The sequence below is a fragment of the Erinaceus europaeus genome, chromosome 10 (genome assembly GCF_950295315.1).
Source record: "Erinaceus europaeus chromosome 10, mEriEur2.1, whole genome shotgun sequence".
NCBI lineage: Eukaryota > Metazoa > Chordata > Mammalia > Eulipotyphla > Erinaceidae > Erinaceus > Erinaceus europaeus.
This window is the reverse complement of record NC_080171.1, coordinates 121,226,926-121,248,025: the sequence shown is the minus strand read 5'-3', so window position 1 is coordinate 121,248,025 and position 21,100 is coordinate 121,226,926. Positions and strand designations below refer to the sequence as shown.

Genomic DNA, 21,100 nt, shown 5'->3' with positions numbered 1-21,100 from the left:
ATATATATATATATCCCTTAAGTTAAATACTTGATCTCCTTTTACTTACCTGTGATGATGAGGATTTGTGCTCTTCTGATTTTTACTTTCCCAAGGATCTTAAGCTACTTTGGGATCCCGTCGCCTTCTCTGCTCTGCCTTGTCTAGTCCCGATCCCTCTCCTGCTCTAAAAACACTACTGTGTAGTGCGGCCTATGCCTGCCTGATCTCATTAAATGATTCTAGTCACCTTTTCTTGAGTTTTCAGATGTCTCTCATAGCTTTCCTCACAGCTGTGGTTTCATGCTATTTCCCAAGTCCTGCCTTTCCCCACTTTAAGTACATGAAGTAGATTCAACTTCCATTTTTGTCTGCTACTCTATTCCCAGCACCTGACACACAGTAGACACACGGGACGTCCCTTGACATATCTGCTGAATGAACAAAAGGAATTACCTGGTATGTGTTTACTTTCTCTACAACTTTTTTGTTTCCCAAGACTATCCTGGTACAGAAGATTCGGATTTTCTAGACTCCAAGCTGAGGGGAGGCAGCCAAGGGGTGTTGTATTAGAGACAATGTGTGTTGGGAATAAAGAAATTTTATTTTAGCCCAGGCTATAAGTTCAGTAGGACCTTAAACTACAGGTCTCATTATTCTGGGTCTCAATTTTCTCTTTGGGAGAGAAAACAGTACTTTGTGTTTCTTCTGCATGTGACAAAACTGATTCTTAAAAACCAATGTATAAACATGCCGGGCTAGCATAGGGGGGCCTCTTCTCCAGGTGCGAGCTCTCTGGGTTGGAGAGAACTCGACCGGACTCAGCCTGGGCTGCTACTCACTCAGCAATGTGGGAGACAGATGGCTCAGGAACCAAGCTCATGGTGGTAGCAATACAAATCTTTATTCATGTGGGAGCCCCAGAGTCAGGAATGAGTGCAGCGGGTTAAGCCACGTGGAGTCAGCCACAATGGCCGGCATCCACCTCCCCGGTCTGCACGCCTGACCTCCTCTAGGTTGGGAAGCAGAAGAGAGAGAAACCAGAAACGGAAGTGGCTTTTATAATACCATAAGTGGGAGGGGCTGGAAATGGTAGGGGCTTCCTTAGCAACTGTTGCCAGGGGTTCAGTTGGCAAGAATTTAGCAATACCCTGTGGGGACTTAGGAAGGAGACCTTTAGTCATAGGTAAGACAAAGCAGAAGATTGGTATGTAGATAATAGGACGGGCCATACTAGCACAGAAATACGGTGGTTTGTGGGCCCTGCCGAGCTCGACCACATCTGCACAATTTCCCAACATAAACAGAGATAACAGTTACACAAACATAATGCATTTTTACTTTCCTGCCTCTACTATCCTTTTTTTTTTTTTGGTTTGTTTTTCAAATTTCACATGCCTTTAATCAATTCCTTTGAATGTCTTCATTCTTTTTCATATATGCATATATTTATAGATGCTATCTTTCCAGTTAACAAATCATCCATCCATCCATTCTCCAGGTAAACTGTGATAAAGTATATAAGAAATGGAGATTCAGGGAGTTGGGTGGTAGCACAGCAGGTTAAGTGCACATGGTGCAAAGCACAAGCACTGGCATAAGGATCCTGGTTCAAGCCCCTGGCTCCCCACCTGCAGGAAAGTCGATTCACAGGAGGTGAAGCAGGTCTGCAGGTGTCTTTCTCTCCCCCTCTCTGTCTTCCCCTCCTCTCTCCATTTCTCTCTGTCCTATCCAACAACAATAATAACTACAACAATGGAAACAACAAGGGCAACAAAAAGGAAATAAATAAATATTAAAAAAAAAAAAAGAAATGGAGATTCAGAAGAGGAAAAGGAGAGGTTTCTGTGGTAGCAGAAAAATGGTGCCCTGCCCAGGCCATGATGTTCTCACTATGCCAGGTGGGGAGATGGTAAAGCAAGATCTAACTAACCTAGAGTGTAGGTGTTCGTCAGCAAAACATGTGTGCAGGGGCAGCAGAGAGGGCAGAAGGTGGGGCATGGGGTATGCACAGGTCAGAAGTCTCAATCTGAGAGGAGGGAAGGAACCCACAGATAGAAGGAATTTAATAATGGAAGCCGGTCAGAGTAAAGAGCAGGGGGAAGACATGAGGCTAGAGAAGAATTACCAATGAAGTGTTTTGCTATCAAAACCAACATTATATTCTGAGCCACGGGGAAACTTCGATGAGATCTGAGCACAAACATTACATGATTACATTTGACTTTAAAAAACACGACTGACTTTCATTGTGAAGAATGGATTAGAAGGGAAATTTGAGGAACAATGGGTAGCCTTTGCAGTAATCAGATGAGAAGCCGGGTGCTTGAATTCAGGTAATCACAGCAAGAATTGAGAGAGGTGGATGGATATAGGAAGCAATAGATGGAACCAGTTGGACTCTAAAACCATGGGAGGACACTGCTAAGAGGAAAAAAAAAAGCCATCACTATGATCTGATTTCTGGCTTCAACTGATGAGAAATAAAGGCTATTCACTAGCAGTACTTCTGGGAAGGGAAGATGTAGATGTACTTAGGAACATACAAATTGGATGCTCAAGAAGCTTAAGATGCATTTCTAGTCTGGATCAGAGAGAGAGAGAGAAAGAGAGAGAGAGGGAGAGGGAGAGGGAGAGGGAGAGATGGAGGGAGAGGGAGAGGGAGAGATGGAGGGAGAGAGAGGCAGAGTAGATGATATCCTTCCTCAAGAAATGTGTACAGAAAGAGGTGAGGCCTCTAATAACTCAAAGTGGAAAGTAGCCAGGGGAACAATTTGTAAAATAAAATAAAATAAAATAAAATTCAAGAAAGAGAGATGGGTCTGAGAGGGAACCATGACTGAATCGTGCTGTGAAGCCTGCAAGGCAGTAGGTAGGTCAAGCATGTTCATGGCCACCCAGAGATGAGACCCAAGGGAATATGCTCTCTCCAACACTGCCCAAAACTGAGAAACACAGACTTGCATACACCACCATCACTGGTGGGAGCAGGGCCACTCTTACTGTCCTTCCTTTACCCATGTCCTTGAGAAGACACAGTGGCCTTCTGCTGGGCTAGCTTCGCCGGAGAGAGAGAGAGACGAGGAACTCGTGGTGGAGTGGTAATACAATTATTTATTGATGTGGACACCCCAGAGTCAGGTGTGAGCACAGTGGGTTTAGGCCACGTGGAGCTAGCAAAATGGCTGCCTCCCGCTATGCATGCCAGCCCTTCTCCAGGTCTTCTCCAGGTCTGGACACAGAAGAGGAAAAAAAGTGAAACCAGAACAGCAGTGGGCTTATAGGGTAAAAACGGAAGTGACAAGTTGGGAACGGATTGGCTAGGAAAGGGGGTGGAGAAAACAAGGCATGCTGGGAAGGTGGAAGTGTCCTTAGCAACTGTTAGGATGGTTTTCACTAAATTAGCAATACCCTGAGGGGATAATGTGGTGGGGATCTTTCAGGCAAAACAATGGTTATGCAAATAGACCATTGTGCCAGCAATGGAGCATGGAGCAGAGCAGGGGGGCAGGCTTTACTGCCTGACAGCCTTCTCCAGTCAGAAGTGATCGCCAGCTCCAAACATACATTGAGATGTTACTTCGACTGGACACTGGGAATTGGAAACACAGTGAAATCCATGTGCTGTAAGTGTTTGCATAAAAACAAATGACCAGCACACTAAGTGTCCTGTAAATACTATAGAAGGTAAGTGTTTTTCTGGAACCATCTCAACAAGCCCCATTCTGCTGGGCAGGGGACTGGTGACTGGTTTCTGAGAGCATGAGTTAGGCCCGGGGGCACATGTTAGGCAGAGCAGTATCAATATCAATGGATGCAAAAGTAATGTGAATGGGCATAAGAACACCTACTTGGAGAGCAGCGGACAGAACTCAGGGCTAGAGAAGGGGACTCGAGGTGGGGCTGGGCTCCACTGGCAGTGGAGGTGGGTCCTGGAAAGGAGTTGGGAGTTTGGACTTCACCCTGTAGATGTGGAAAGCCAAACACTCATGGCTACTCTCTGAACTCTTCAGCTCTTAGCTGTGTCACCTCATCTGGGTGATTACAGTTCTAATTTCTTTGAAAACAATATGCCGATGGAGAACGCACACATATATATTTTAAACCTTTGGCATGTTCCACAAGGACTAATTAATTCAGTATTTCTAACTCAAGTTTCTTTAAATTTTATTTATTTATTTAAATTTTGAAAACTTATCTCTAATTATTTATTGGATACAGACAGCCAGAAATCAAGGGGAAGGGGATGATAGAAAAGGAGAGAGACAGAGAGACACCTGCAGCTTCACCACTTGCAAAGCTTTCCCCTTGCAGGTGGGGACTGGGGGCTCGAACCTGGGTCCTTAAGCACTGTAACATGTTCATTCAACCAGATGCGCCACCACCCGGCCCCTTTTACTTGTTTTTAATTTAATTATTATTTTAAATTTCTATTATTTTATGTTATATTATTTTAAATGGTCCCCATCTTTCTTTTTTTTTTTTTTTTTATTAAGACAGAGAAATTGAGAGCGGAGAGGGGATGGAGAGGGAGAGAGAAGTAGAGATACCTGCAGACATTCTTCACTGTTTATAGTTTCCCCTCTGGAGGGGGAGACTAGGGGGGCTTGTGAACCAGGTCACCTGTGTGCTTAACCAGGAGAGAAACCACCTGGCCCACTGGGAAGGAGGCACATTTCTCAACCAGGACAGTTTCCCTCAGGGAGACAGCTGCAGCACTGGGCAGGACCCTGAGACTCATGTGCTCATCTCTGGAGCCATTATCCTTGTGGAAGTGACCACGTTTGAAGTGGAATTCTCCATCAGTACTCGCTAAGTATTCACTACCTATTTCTGATCGTCAGGAACCTTAGCGGGCAGCAGAGAAAGCAGTGGCTATGACCATTTCTTTCTGCGAGTTGCTTTTAGGGTACGGTAGGAGTTGTCAGGGTTGCATTGGATCGACCTTCTCGTGGTGCATCCCGTGAGTACCCATTCACTGGGGAAACTGACGATCCTTCCTAGCCGACTGAATCCACATGGATCCCAGTCACTTTCAAAGCCAGCAACAAGCAGCTCCTGACAGCTTTCAACCTGACCTGTGGACTGGCTACGGAAGAAGGGCAAACGCTAGAAGAAGAAGAAGGAGTTGTCAGTAAGGAAACAGGCAATTTCATTATGATGTGCTAAGTCTGGCTATTGAAGGCCATAGAAAACCTTTAGTTCACGGTCAGGGAAGTCTCCCTGGGAAAGACGCGAACTGGTGAGGAGGGCACAGCCACAGCAGGCAGAGAGGAGACGGAAATGCATCCTGTTGTTGGGCCAAGTGTGGTGGCTGGACAGCCAGCCAGCTGGGATCGCCACCACCGCTCTTTCTTTCCTCCCTCCCTTCCTTCCTTTCTCTCTCTCTTCCTCTCTTTCTCTCTCTCTCTAGTCTTTATTTACTGGAATAGAGGCAGCCAGAAATCAAGAGGGAAGGAGGAAGATAGAGAAGGAGAGAGACAGACAGACACCTACAGCCCTGCTTCACCACTCACAAAGCTTTCCCCTTGCAAAATGAAGACCGGGGGGCTTGAACCAGGGTCCGTGCACATGGTAACATGTGCACTCAACCAGGTGCACCAGCACCTGCCCCCCCCACCTGCTGTTTCTCGCAGCAGAGCTGAAGGGTGAGTGTGAAGCCCTGAGGGGTAGGCGATGAACCCTCTGCCAGCAATCCCATGGTCCTGGCCTGTCTGAAGCAAACAAAAAAGCAGAGAAGAAAACAGCTACGAGCACTTTAAAGCCTCCACATTTCTCCTTCCTTGGAAACATTTTCATCAAGTTGGTTTTGAAAGAAACATGTAAAATGGATTTAGAGGCAGTTTCAATGAAGCCGGACAGTTCAGGGCCTGCTGGTGAGCGAAGCAGGACGAGACACCAGCATGGGACGCGGTGGCTCCAGGACAGGAGTAAAGCAAACACAGTCTCAGAGTAGCAGCTGTGGTGCGTCGTTTATTTTGCCTTGATGGATTTTCACATCACCATGTACAATGAGAAATGCACGGTATGTCACAGAACACCAGTTTCTGTCCGATGGATTTTCTGAGTTGTTTCAGACTCTGAATTCAAGGCAGTCATACAACAGTGGAGGAAGCCTGGTCTCTGCCCAACACAGACCCCTTGGCTGTGGCCCCAACAACATGCACAGGGTGTGAAGATCTGAGGAACCAGAGGACCATCAATGGATGCTGAGTGCTGGGCCTGGGAAAGGCTGCCAGAAGGAAGTGGAGTTAGTATCTGGGCTGTGGAAGCCAGCAGGCCAGAGCAACAGTTAAAACTCAGCCTTGCTAAATGCCACTCCACTTGTCTCAGAGTTAATCTGATCACCAGAAACAGAAAGCCAAACCAGAACAAACAACAACAAAAACTCTGCTCTGTGCCAAACACTCCTCCCTGCCTGCCTGCCTCTGAATTTCTGCGATGGCCAGTGTTGGAAATAGGGGGGCCAGGCGGTAGTGTAGGGGGTTAAACGCACACAATAAGAAGCGCAAGGTCCTGTGCAGGGATCTAGGTTTGGTTTCTAAGTTGATACAGGTAGTTGTGAAAGATTAGAAGCCAAGAACGATTCAGGTTTCTGACTTGGGAAGCTGGTTAGAGAGTAAAGTCATTTTCTGAAATTTATTTGGAAAGTGAGATAGGGCTTGAGAGGGTATTGGGGGCCCAGTGTATGATAGACTTATATTGATGGTCATAGGAATGTCGTGCAGACACCTGTCATGGGAAAATAAGAAATTGCATTCTGTGACAACTGTCTTTTTTTAATTAATTAATTAATTTCCTTTTGTTGCCCTTGTTGTTGCATTGTTGTAGTTATTATTGATGTCATCGTTGTTGGATAGGACAGAGAGAAATGGAGAGAGGAGGGGAAGACAGAGAAGGGGGAGAGAAAGATAGACACCTGCAGACCTGCTTCACCACTTGTGAAGCAACTCCCCTGCATGTGGGGAGCCGGGGGCTTGAACCGGGATCCTTATGCCGGTCCTTGAGCTTCACATCATGTGCACTTAACCCACTGCACTATCGCCTGACTCCCTGTGACAACTATCTTGTAGATCATGTTTCCCTAACAAAACGACTTGGAAAAAAGAAAGGATTAAAAAAAAAAAAAAGATAGTAAATTTAGTTGTGTACTAGTCTTGTAGTCTGGAGTGGATGTGAAATGAAGTGCATAGCTGAGTGTGATATGAACTAGAGACAGAACACTGGAAGTTAACAGTCATAGGCCTTAGTGGTAAAGATTAGTAAAAAGGAAAGTCCTGTGAAATAATATTTCAATACACATATAAGAAAAATCAAATAGAGTTAGCAAAGGAACTCAAGAATGACCAGTCCTCCAGAGAGAAGGAAATCCAGAAGTGAGTGTTGTCTAGAAAGCAAGTCTTTCTTCAACCTTCTTTGCTAATTCCACCCAGCCCCAAACCCCATCCCTTCTTTTAAGCCCTTTTTCTTCTGTTACTACACTCTCCAGCCATTTCTTTCTGACCTTCTCCCCTTCCTTCCAGAAAATTTGTTGAGCACCTTCTAGGAACCCTGCTGTGGCAGTGACTCTGCCAGTGATTAATCTAGACCAGATGATTGTCGTTGAAACACTGACCCATATTTCAAGCATAGCAGCTAAATCCCTGAGCCAATTTCAGATAGATATTTCTTTCAGATTTTTTTTTTTGTAGTTAATCTAAAAAACTCACCATATTCCAAGGTGGATTTATGACAATTACCATAAAGTCTATTTCTCATGTTGTAACTCCTACTTTTGTGAACAGCATTTGACTGTTAGGGTCTTCAAGGTCACATGTGACTTATCCATTTCCTTATCACTCATCAACACCCCCCCATCAATCAACTGGCAAATCAATCCCTTGAAGTTTTCCCTTATAGTATGTAGGGTTCATTTGTCTATTACTATGACCTTGTCTTGCTTCAAATTATCATATTTTCTTTCCTGGACCACAGGAAAGACTCTGACTATGTGTTCTTTTTCAGGTCTTTCTTCCACTTCATTTTCCATGATGCTTTCAACACTTTGCTCAAAAATACACATCTAATCTACTGCCTTCTATATGAACTGATGAGCATCTAACATCCTACAGATTATAGACAAAGTTCTTATTTTACTCAAAGTATCTTTACAACATTCTCTGCACTTGAGTGCCAAGCACTGTGAATTTATAAGGATTATCGTATCCAATACCTGCAAGCAGTTATACTTTTTGGCCTTGTAAAAATTAAGGAACAAAAGAGATTAAATGATTTAATTTAGGATAACCCAACAAGGCTCCAGTGAGCCAGGAGTCAAATGCTGAGTTTGTAAGCTTGTAACACTTTACTTTTTCTCTTTTATATAATGACAGTATCACAAGCACCTCAGATCTTCTTTAGGGGCCATCACTGGCAGGCAGCTGTGCATAGAATAGTGACATGTGTCACTTGGTTTGGCTATAGTCAACCCTACCTCTAGCTTGGTAAACTTGTCTAAAATTTTTTTATATAAAAAATAAATATAACCAGCAGTGTTTATTATCAGCTGTTCTCTCATTTTATCAACCATAACAAAATCAGTTTCTTTCAATTAGCCCAAGAATGTATTTATCAAGTTCTTAGTCAGTGCTCTTGTATTAATCATCTGCCAGTCTCTATGTTCAAAGTTGGGGATGTAAAGTTGAAAAGATTCATGATGGGGCCACAATTGGAGTTGTATAAAACATACCTAACTGCTTCACTTGGGTTGTTTGGCTAAGAGTTAGCTAGAATTGGGGTCCTCTCCTTTCTTCTTACAGAAGTTCCACCTAAACTTCTCATGGGACCAGTTTCTCCCTTCCAACGAATTTGCAGTCCTTAGATGTTGAACAACTACATAGATACCCAGACGGTTGCTATAAAGCATATGTATCTATCCCAGGCTGGATGGTGCCCCAAAGTCTACCAACTAGCTCATTCTCTTCCACCCTACAAGAGAACAGTAAGTTCCCTTCCATTTAAAGTCTCCCCATGATATGTCCATCAGAGAACCTTGGTCCATCTCTTTTCTTTCAAATCCATGTTTTGTATAGATTTTTAGTAAATCCTTTGGGATTTCATGGAATTCTACACAATCCCTGTTGTCTGGCAGGTAATAGAGATGAAAGGACCCATCTTCTCCAAGAACTCTCCACAGCATCTGTATTATCTTGATTTATTTAGTGGATGGAGACAGCCAGAATCCCTTTGGTCTCTGAATAATCCTAGTGAAATCAATGTGTGTGGAATGCTGTGAGGACCAAGGAGATTACAGGCATGAAGCCCTCAGAATGGTGTGCCTGGCAGGTAGTCCAGGAACAACACTTCGGCCACCTCCTCAGCACTGGTCCTGATCATTCCTGTTGAACACTTGGTTATGCTAAGGGTGTAAAAGAAACCAGGTCTGTGTCTAGACAAACTGACTTCTGTGGAAAGCACATTCTTACTAGCTCTGAGCATGAAAAGAAAGACTGGAAAATATTAGAACAGTGGACAACAGTCTTTGCCTGAGTGCACTGATTCAACGTCGGCAGAATGAAAAAAAGGAAGCTCTACTTTTCATGCTCTTTGAAGCTGAAGCAGAAGAAAGTAAATACCTAGAGATAGTGAATCAGCTTGTTTTTCTTCTGACAGAACGGAAAACAGAGACATGCAGAAAACAGAGGAATACAAGGTTGGTTTCCTGTGGAAGATTTTAACTTTTTTTTTTTTTTGCCTCCAGGGTTATTGCTGGGGCTCAGTGCCTGCACCATGAATCCACTGCTCCTGGAGGCCATTTTTTCCCCCTTTTGTTGCCCTTGTTGTGGTTATTATTTTTGTTGTTGCCCTTGTTGTGGTTATTATTGTTGTTGTTCATTGTTGGATAGGACAGAGAGAAATGGAGAGAGGAGGGGAAGACAGAGACGGGGAGAGAAAGACGGACACCTGCAGATCTGCTTCACCACTTGTGAAGTGACTCCCCTGCAGGTGGGGAGCCGGGGGCTCGAACTGGGAGCGCTTAACCCACTGCGCTACTGCCCAACACCCAGATTTTAACTTTCTAATCTAATGGGGGTCAGGCAAGTTAAGCACACATGGCGCAAAGCGCAAGGACCCGCGTAAGGCCCCCAATTCGAACCCCTGGCTTTCTCTCCCCCTCTCTGTCTTCTCCTCCTCTCTCCATTTCTCTCTGTCCAACACAATGACATCAATAATAACTACAATAATAAAACAACAAGGACAACAAAAGGGAATAAATAAATAAATATTTAAAAAGTAAATCAATAGTTCAACATGCTATAAGACATTATCAAGTACCACACTTGTTAAGCATGAGGCAAGAAACTGTGTGAAATACTTAAGAAATAACAAAGCTGACAGTCTGGGAGGTGCCATGGCAGGTAGCCTTTGGGACCTGTAAGCGTGAGGGCCCAAGTTCAATCCTCAGCTTTCATATACCAGAGTAATGTGCTAGTTCTCTCATTAATGAATACAATTAAAAAGTGATCCAAATAAGAAATAGTGGTTTATAATCTCTACATTTGTCTAGAAGAATTATTTAAAGAGATCTGAACCAAAAACCATTTATCCAAAGTGGTAAATGCAGTAATCTCTATGCCAAGTGCTAGGTGGGGCCTTTCAAAACTCATCTTAACCTTGTCCTCCATCCCACTGGGGAGCATCTAGTTACTCCTTACTTCTGCGGTGGGGACATGCTCAGAGAAGTTACAAGATGTCCAAGTTTGTGCACTGTGAAAACGGCAGATTTATGATTTGAAGCAAATGTGTTTTCCACTCCTACACAATTCCAATGAGAAATACATAATTGCTACACTTTCTACAAGTCTATCATTCAAGTTTTAAAAATCGCTGCTACGGCTTATCTGCATCTTATCTCACACATTGGGAAAAGTCACACTGAAATGAAAAATAAACACACCCTCACATTATACATTATATCATAGATGTATCCTTGAAAAGCTGGCCGTAACATTGTTAATTAGGGCATTATTTTCTGTTGCTATATGCTAGAGATTTTCATTTATATGAAACTGATAATGGTCACCACTCTGCTATATATTCTTTATTTCTTAGTGACAGTACTGTGTTGCAAAGTTCACAACTACCCCGGTTGTGTATCTTGAGGTTTGGATGGTCTCCTAAGGGAAGTGAATTCCATGTAAAGGAGGGCATATGATTGTGTTCCTGGATCAAGTGGGTCATCATAGCACGGCCAGGGGGTCTGGATCTTCCCTTTTATTCTCATCTCACAAACACTGACTGAGGAGTAAGCAATTTCCAAGTGTTTTTATATTACAAATAGAGCACTTACATTTACATAAATGGTTTTTCAGGGCACAAAATGCAAAATGAACCTGTCATTGTTATACTGGAATGTATTCCAGGATATTGCCTTGCTAAAACCCACAGAGTAGAACCAACACAAACCACCTACCTTCCCCCCTTGAAGGGGGCACTGCTGGAAAGACACCACGACTACATAAATTTTAGTTTCTTTGCTTTTAGTGTTGGCTGGATTATATTTTTCCTACATGAAGAAATGAAATGTAATCATGTAACTTACATTTTTCTCTACTCTAGTTAGAATTTTTTTTTAATTTACTTTTTTATTTTTACCGGAGCACTGCTCAGCTCTGGCTTATGGTGGTGTGGGGGATTGAACCTGGGACTTTGGAGCCTCAGGCATGAGAGTCTCTTTGCATAACCATTATGATATCTACCCTCACCCTTCAAGTTAGAATTTTAAAAGCCAGGATAAACCCAAATGAAGATGTTGCTCACAGTGATTTTTTTTTCTAGTTCCTAAAATCAGTGGATATAATAAATAAATAAATAAGCCAAACCTCATATACAGTTTGGTTGTTGGTTTGACACAATAGGGTGTCTAATTAAAACAACTGCACATTCTGGCAAATTCCAGTATGTAGTTTATGACTGTGTAAAGGTCACATACTTGAAAATAAAGTTCAGTCCGCCTCCTGCACTTAGCTAAATAATCACAGAGGGTGTTAAAAATAATTTCTATTTCTCTCTTCCCAATGGAGTCTTCTCTTTCTCTGTTTCCTCGTGATTCCCCAATCAGTACCACCTCTTTGCAGGGTGGTCATACTTATGGGATGCCGCCAAATGTCTCGGCAACATTACAAGCTTGTGGAGAACAGTAGAAAATAAGGAATCTAGTTAAAATAAAGCAAGATCCTGGGAAACAAGAGACTCCAGAATTAGAGTATCAAGCTAAAGCTCTACTGGTTATCTGCAGCAGCCTGGGTTTAGACGGGTGAACATGACTAGCAAGCACAGGTGACAGCCACTGCTCCTTGGTTAGGAGGATATATGCTTGCCTGTCCATGGAGCGGGGGCTCTGACTTCAGATGGGGCAGCCACTGTCTCCTGGACCCCCACCCCTGTAGCTCTCATTTATTTAGTGAAACTGAAGCTTCACTCAAGATTGACTCATACACTGAAGACAGGCATCAATACCTCCAGTCTATCAGCCTTTGCTGGTATGTGCCTGCCAACAGTTCAGTTTTTCCCATTTCTAAAAACATTTACTGTTGGGCTCTTTCTGTTCCACACTGGAAGCGTTATGAGTGCCAGCTCATGGTGCTCCTTAGATTCAGGACTTCTACCCCAGATTTTAAAGCGCTGGAGAATATTTTGCTTGTCACCTATCTGATATCTAGTTGATCAAACCTGCTATGACACTCTAAATAGGTCAGCTTCGGGCAAGCAAGAACTCAGTCATTTTACATCACGCCTGCGACGTCTTTCAGGTGTTTTTTTTTTCCTTCTTAACATTTCCACAATGGACTTTTTCTAGTCTCCCACAGAAGAGTGAAAATGGGGGGGTTGGGCGGTGGCGCAGTGGGTTAAGCGCAGGTGGCGCAAAGCGCAGGGACCGGTGTAAGGATCCCTGTTCGAGCCCCGGCTCCCCACCTGCAGGGGAGTCGCTTCACAGGCGGTGAAGCAGGTCTGCAGGTGTCTTTCTCTCCCTGTCTCTGTCTTCCCCTCCTCTCTCCATTTCTCTCTGTCCTATCCAACAACGAATTGCGTCAACAAGGGCAATAATAATAACCACAACGAAGCTACAACAAGGGCAACAAAAGGGGGAAAAAATGGCCTCCAGGAGCGGTGGATTCATGGTGCAGGCACTGAGCCCAGCAATAACCCTGGAAGAGGAAAAAAAAAAAAAGAGTGAAAATGGGAGATCATTTCAAGAAAGTGCAGTTAAAACAAGAGACAAAGACGAGTGTTCTACAAGAGCAGACTGAAAATTAAAAAAAAAAAAAACTTTAAATACATAACCAGATGGAAATCTTGGCCTCTTTCAACTTATTTTATTTAAATGGAATTTGCTTCCTTAATGAAAATATTTATAAAGCTTCACAATGATTTTCAGTTCCAGGACCTTATTCCTTATTCCTAATGTTATTTAGCATTTCCAACTTGCAATCACTTGCAAAAGATAGGAGTTAATTCTCACCAGTATTTTAACAGGGTCGTAGACAATGAATTGCAAGGAGGCAAACTGATGGACTTAAGGTAAGCTTGAGGCAGTGGCTGATTAAAACTCATGTCTGGGGATTCTGAGCCAGTCAGTCTTTAACCTCTGCTGAGGAATCATGGAAGTCATGAAGACCAGCCTAGTGTTCTCATCTAAATGCCACAGTGAGACCAGAATGATACTAAGTGATAATAACAACACTCAAAGTTGCTTAGTTAGGACTTGGAATATTGGGAGGGGTAGCCAGCATAATGGTTATGCAAAAGGACTCGGAATATTGACTGGAAAGTAGGATAACGATTATCAGTAGCTTAATATATAACGTCTGAGCAATGAATATTAATTAACCAAATTATGAACAGTAATTATGAACAGATTTTTAAGGTCTTTATTTATTTATGGGATAGAAACAGCCAGAAATGGAGAGAGAAGGGGGCAATAGAGAAGGTGAAAGACAGAGACACCTGCAGCCCTGCTTCACTCACAAAGCTTTCCCTATGCAGGTGGGGGGCTGGGGGCTCAAACCCAGGTCCTTGCACATTTCAACATGTGTGCTCAACCAGGTGCACCGCCTGGCCCCTTATTAACAGCATTTGTATTTTAGAAAATAGCAAAATAGGGAGCCTGAATGATTTGCCAAGGGTGGCATGACAAGCTAGCTTTTGGCCTAAGTTTAGATGCACGAATTCACATATATCGTCACCAGTTTTTCCTTTAGTTTCTTATTTTCTTTCTTGATAGAGAAATCGAGAGGGAAGAAGGAAATAGACAGGGAGACAGAGAGACCCCCGCAACACTGCATCACCACTTATGAAGCTTCCCCCCTGCAGGTGGGGACCTACTTGTGCTCTGTGCACATTCACCAGCTGCGCCACTGCCCAACCCCAAATCCTTGGTTTCTAACATTATTTTTGTCACCAATACTAAAGTTTACGAAAATAAAATTAAATGCACAAATCCTCACTCCAACCAGGGATCTTAACTGTGTTTGTTGCATGCCCTACCTGCAAGAGGAGACTTAGAAATAGTAGGACCCGTGGGAGCCGGGCGATGGAGCAGTGGGTTAAGCGCACATGGCACAAAGCTCAAGGACTGGCTAAAGGATCCTGGTTCGAGCCCCCGGCTCCCCACCTGCAGGGGAGTCGCTTCACAGGCGGTGAAGCAGGTCTGCAGGTGTATATCTTTCTCTCTCCCCCTCTGTCTTCCCCTCCTCTCTCCATTTCTCTCTGTCCTATCCAACAACAACCACATCAATAACCACAATAATGTTAAACAACAAGGGCAACAAAAGGGAAAATAAATAACTAAATAAAATGTTTAAAAAAAAAAGAAAAAGAAATAGTAGGACCCTGGTGGCTTTCTGAGTGAACTTATACAGGAAACAGTCTGTCTTCTCACAAGTTTACCATTTTCTAAAAATATTTATTTATTCCTTTTGTTGCCCTTGTTGTTTTATTGTTGTAGTTATTATTGTCGTTTTTAGATAGGACAGAGAGAAATGGAGAGAGGAGGGGAAGACAGAGAGGAGGAGAGAAAGATAGACACCTGCAGATCTGCTTCACCACCTGTGAAGCGACTTCCCTGCAGGTGGGGAGCCGGGGGCGCGAACCGGGGTCCTTACACAGGTCCTTGTGCTTTGCGCCACCTGCGCTTAACCCGCTGCGCTACCGCCCGAGTCCCAAGATTACCAATTTTTAATAAGGAAACTACAAGAGAATATATTCCTGAAATGTTAAATATTAAAATATTTGAATATTTAAGTGAAACTCCCTGTACTTTAAACTTGACATTTTTTTATTTTTAAAAATTTATTTATACATTAAAGATGGAGAAAAATTGAGAAACATGGAGGAGATAGAGAGGAAAAAAAGATAGAGAGACACCTGCAGCCCTGCTTCACCACTTGTGAAGCTTTCCCCCTGAAGGTGGGGACCAGGGCCTTGAACCTGGGTCCTTGCACACTGTAATGTGTGTGTCTAACCAGGTCCTTGTGCACTGTAATGTGTGCACTTAACCTGGTGCACCACTGCCTGGTCCCTTAAACTTGACAACTGAAAATGTCTGCATCTGAAGCTTCTTTTCTCCCTGAGTGCTAAGCAGAATCAGGAAGAAACTAGTAAAGTAAAATTGAACTCATGTAACCTCTGAACTCCTATCCATGACTTTTAGGAATCAACAGACATGACACATGAATTATTATGCTACCTTTGCGCAAGAGACCAAACAGATTAAAATGAAAGTGACGTTGGGGTTAAGTGAAAGCTACAGTGGGTGTCTTACTGTTCACAGGAGACACAGCTCTGCAATCCCACGAGGTTCCCTTCCTGGAAAGCCCAAGCTAATTATGTGGAAAATAACAAGCAAGAAGAAAGCCTGGCATCATGGCAGGATCAAAACAAATGCACAGAAATTGACCAATCAACCATCCTGACTTACAAACGACATCAGTTGAAGGAGAAATGACAATTTTTATCATAAGGACAAAAATCACAAAATGGAGGCCGGTGGCAAAACCAGCAGGTGTTAGGCAAGCTTTACCCTGGATTCAGTCCTCGTACCACACAGAAACACCAAGGGCAATACCAAGAGAATTTCGTGCATGATAGAATAGTGCTTCTGGGAGTTGGGCGGTAGCGCAACGGGTTGAGCGCATGTGGCACAAAGTGCAAGGACTGTCATAAGGATCCCGGTTCGAGCCCCAAGCTCCCCACCTGCAGGAAGTCGCTTCCCAGGCGGTGAAGCAGATCTGCAGGTGTCTGTCTTTCTCTCCCCCTCTCTGTCTTCCCCTCCTCTCTCCATTTCTCTCTGTCCTATCCAACAACAACAACAGCTATGACAACAATAACAACTATAACAGGCACAACAACAAGGGCAACAACAAGGACAACAAAATGGGAAAAAATGGCCTCCAGGAGCAGTGGATTTGTTAGTGCAGGCACTGAACCCCGGCAATAACCATGGAGGGGGGGAAAAAAAGAAAGAAAAGAACAGTGCTTCTCTCTTTCTCACTAAAAAGAACAGAGTGGAAATTGGTCTGGAGAGGTGACTCTTTTTTTGTTCCCTCTGTGTGTGATAGAGTGATAGAGAGAAGGAACAACTACAACACTGCTCCACAGGTCCTGAAGCTTCCCTGATGCAGGTGGAGCCTGGGGACTAGAACCAGGGTCTGTGCACCGGTAACATATGTGCTTTAAGGCAGCTCAGTTTTATCATATAGACCCAAGCCCCTGAGTTCATTCCCCTGCACTGACTTAGGAAAAAAAAAAAAGATAACATGTTTAGGAATAAACTTTAAAAGAATGGTGGAATTTCTTTATGAAGAAAATGGAAAATGTTATCTAGGTGTCGTATGCTTTACATTGGTTTGTTCTAGCCCTCCCCCGCCAAGAGAATTAGATCAGTCCAGTTAATTTCGCGGGCCCGCTTGGCCCTACCCCTAGGAAACCCGCCAGAGTTCCAGAGTGACAGAGTTAGAGAGTCCGAGAGTTCCTGAGTTCCTGAGTTCGAGAGTTTCAGAGTTACAGAGTAAGAGAGAGTTCCACAGTGGAAGAGTTTGAGAGGGTTCCCCAGTACGAGAGTTCCAGAGTTCCAGAGTTGGAGAGTTCCCGAGTTACAGAGTAACAGAGATTGCTTGCGCCGCCGCAAAGAGACAGCAGAGTTCTGTTTGGTGATTAGTTTGTCTTAGTTTATGAATCGTTGTTCCTGAATAAAGAAATACAGCTTCCCTGCCCAGCCTTTGTCTCCGTGTCTCTGTTACCCGCCCGTGAAGCTAGCCGGCCCGGCAAGAGCCTCCGAATTTTAACAACATCTAGGGATATAAAAAAGATTTGGGAAAGGTTTAATAAAAAGAAAGGGGGGCAGATTCAAAGTTAAACCACATATTTAACACAAGCTCAGTAACATTACCACTGTGGTTTAGTTTTTGAACCAGGAAAAGCCGACACTAAGCTTCATTTGGAGAAATGAGCAAACAGGAGCAGCTGGCAAAATGCTGAAAATGAAGAGTTTAAGAGGTAACCAAGGGTTGGTGGGGACAGAGTCAATGTCAGTTAGGCAAGAGATGTTCATGCATCAAGGTCTGAAGTCACAGGTATCATCTTCAGCATCACTACAAAGCAGACGTGAGCACTGCGTTCTCTTTCTTTGTAAAGAGGCAACAAGTTGCTATTTGCATTTAAAAGACAGCAAATAGCCAAAGAAATTCTGTGTGTGTGTGTGTGTGTGAGAGAAAGATCATGATTCAGCCCCCTTTTGTTTTCTTTCCTTTCTTTCTCTTTCTTTCTTTCTTTCTTTCTTTCTTTCTTTTCTTTCTTTCTTTCTTTCTTTCTCTTTCTTCCTCTTTCATTTTTAATACCAGAACACTGCTCAGCTCTGGTTTATAATGGTGTGGGAGATTGAACCTGGGACTCTGGAGCCTCAGGCATGAGAGTCTGTTTGCATAACCATTATGCTATCTATCCCCCACCCTGATCCCACACTTTGAAGTATACTACAAAGTAACAGTAATTAAAACAGTGTGGTATTGACATTAAAAAAGGCACACAAACCAACAGAACAGAACAGAAAACCAGAAATAAAACTGTATGCAAAGAAATCTAATATATTGCAAATAAAGGAGTCAAAAGCATTCAGTGGGGAAACTAAAACCTCTTCACTGGGAAATCGAAAGTCACATGTAGAAGAATGAAAGCAGACCATCACCTAACATACACAAAATTAACTCAAAATGGATTAAAGGACTAGTTATTAGATAAAAAACTATAAAAAACATAGAATGCGACGGACCACTACAGAGGAAGAGCAGCAGGAAGGATCAGGAACTCCAAAGGCGACCACCTGGAGGGTCAGGAGTCGGCACAGGGGGAACAGAACACACTACACTCTGCTGGAGGGGGAATCTGAGCTCCATTTTTATTCAGCCAGTAAGAGTTTATATATCTTTCAGTCTTCCATAAACAATATCTGAAACAGAAAGTAAAGCTCATTTCTTGATTAGATGGCCTTGCGGTTTTACACAGAAATGTCGTACTTTATGGGGTGATGCATTTCTGAGTAATAGGCTTAGCAGATAGTGTTTTACGTAGAGTTTTAACATATTTCATAAGAGGAGGTGAGTAAGTATTACTAAGAATTTTTCCTAAAACTTTATGTATTTGATGACCCATAACTTCGTCCACCTCATTTCCTGTTCATCTGTATCTAATCTGGGAGCAGGGGCTGTTTGTCCCCAATTACATGGCATCATCACCATGTACATAATGAAAACAATAATCAGAGTTTTCAATTTAGATCTGCTCAGGATGCCAAGACCCACTCCCAGAATTCTTCTTCCTTGAAGAGAGTTTTCCGGGGTGCTGACCCTGTCTGACCCGTGGTTCTGGAGTTGAGTGGGGCGTTGCACTAGAAGAAAACAGACAAGACTTTAACATCAAGGAGACCCTGGGAGATTCAACCCCTGGGCAAGGGAAATGAAAGGCAGGATAGGCACAAGGCACAACATCATATTAATAAGCTTTTACACACTGAAAGCCACTTCCACAAAGATACAACCAACCAACCAACTGGGACAAGATACTTATACATCACACATCTTGAAAATAATCAATATAGAAAATGTACGCCAAGAAATCACACAGCTCAACAAAACAGCAAATAACCCAATAAAAAGTGGAGCAAAGATCTTAAAGAAGCCATCAGATGCCCCAAAGACATGAGGAAAACATCTTCTATATTATCATTAGGAGAATGCAATTAAGACCAGAATGAGGTCAGACTTCACACCTATGAGGATGAACAACCTCAACACAGTCGTAGATAGCAAGTGTTGGTAGGGAAAGAGAGAAAAGAAACCCTGGTTCGCTGTTGCTGAGAATGTAAATTAGTGCACACCCTAGGGAAAACCAGTTTGAAGAATCCTTCTACAGATAAAAATGGAAATCACTTTATGGTCAAGCAATATCACTCCTAGGCATACATCCAGAGGACAGGAAAGCACTAATTTGAGAGGGTAACTCAGTGTCCTCAGATGGAGGAGGATGGCGGTTTAGGAGAGGGTGAGGCATCCGGACACTTGTTAAGGGGAGATGTGAAAATGTACCTCTGTGACAACAACAGTCTTGTAAATAAACATTTCCACAATAAAAGCAATAAAGGAAAAAAGGAGTGCAAAATAAAGAGGTGAAATTACAACCCACACCAAAGGTATCAAGGTTATAAATGACTAGTATGCACACAAATTGGACAACCTAGAAGACACAGACAGATTCCTAGGTTCACAAACACAGACTTCAAAGGATACATGCACTACTGTGCTAAACCCTGCACTGTTCTCATTAGCCTAAATTTAGAGTCTACCGAACACTGCAGATTAACAAGAGAAAGAAGGTATGGAGTAGATATTCAATATACCCTGCCAATAAAAAGATGCCATTGTGTGGTCAGGTAAACTGTGATAGAAGTCAAGATGATTATCTAAGTCAGAAAAGGGAGGCAGAGAAAGACAATCTCCAGATGGTTTCTGTTGCACACCAGAGGGACTACAGATAACTAAACCAAATACATTTGTAAAAAGTGGGGAACTGTTTGGTTTTATATGTTAACTCCCTTTTCAGCCACCAGGTTCCAGATGCTAGCATGATGCCGACCAGACTTCCCTGGACAGACGATCCCACCATTGTGTCCTGGAGCCCCGCTTCCCCAGAACCCCACTCACTAGGGAAAGAGAGAGACAGGCTGGGAGTATGGATCCACCTGTCAGTGCCCATGTTCAGCAGGGAAGCAATTACAGAAGCCAGATTTTCCACCTTCTGCATCCCACAGTGACCCTGGGTCCAATATTATACACACACATACATGTATGAAACCATGTCCTTCAACTCTGATGATCATGCAAGCCAATTGAAATAATCAAGAAAATCAATAGAAGACATAGGTCTTAGAGAATTAGGTTGATAAAAGAAAGAAGGAACATATATACATGTACATTTTCTGACTTTACGAAGTATGTAATTGCTTTACTAAATAGTGTAAGCTTGTTTTTATAAGCAAAAGGTGACATATTTACTTTCTGTTTAGATGACCTCCCTTTGCAGACCTTCACATAGTTCTTCTAGTGCAAGTTGGTAGCCCTGAAAGCTCACTGTTGTGAGGAAAGAAAAAAAAATTGCCTTTTCATCTCCAAAATTTTAAGAGTTACAAAGCTTAACTAATGGAATTTTTGCATTATGTAAGTAGACACAATGCATTTGCTTTTGCCCTCTACTTCAAATAGTGCCAATTTTTTTTAAAAAGACTTTAATATGATAAACATATTATTTTTATTTATTGGTCTCTCAATTTCTAGTTCACTCATCTTCTGAGAATTTTCTGTCTTGAATTTTTTTTTAGTTTTTTTTAAAAAATTTCTTTATTGGGGAATTAATGTTTTACATTCAACAGTAAATACAATAGTTTGTACATGCATAAAATTCCCCAGTTTCCCATATAACAATACAACCCCCACTAGGTCCTCTGTCATCCTTCTTGGATCTGTATTCTCCCCACCCACCCACTCCAGAGTCTTTTATTTGGTGCGATACGCCAATTCCATTTCAGGTTCTA

The 21,100-nt window shown here is 42.8% G+C and overlaps 1 protein-coding gene across 1 annotated transcript in view; it reads right to left on the bottom strand.

The window, feature by feature from the left end:
• The window catches only part of L3MBTL4 (L3MBTL histone methyl-lysine binding protein 4), a 272,867-nt gene that overhangs the window by 45,909 nt on the left and 205,858 nt on the right, over positions 1–21,100 (bottom strand). Inside the window, 1 exon segment of the mRNA XM_060200807.1 lies at positions 2,133–2,144. Within this exon segment, the coding sequence (XP_060056790.1) occupies positions 2,133–2,144 (12 nt within the window).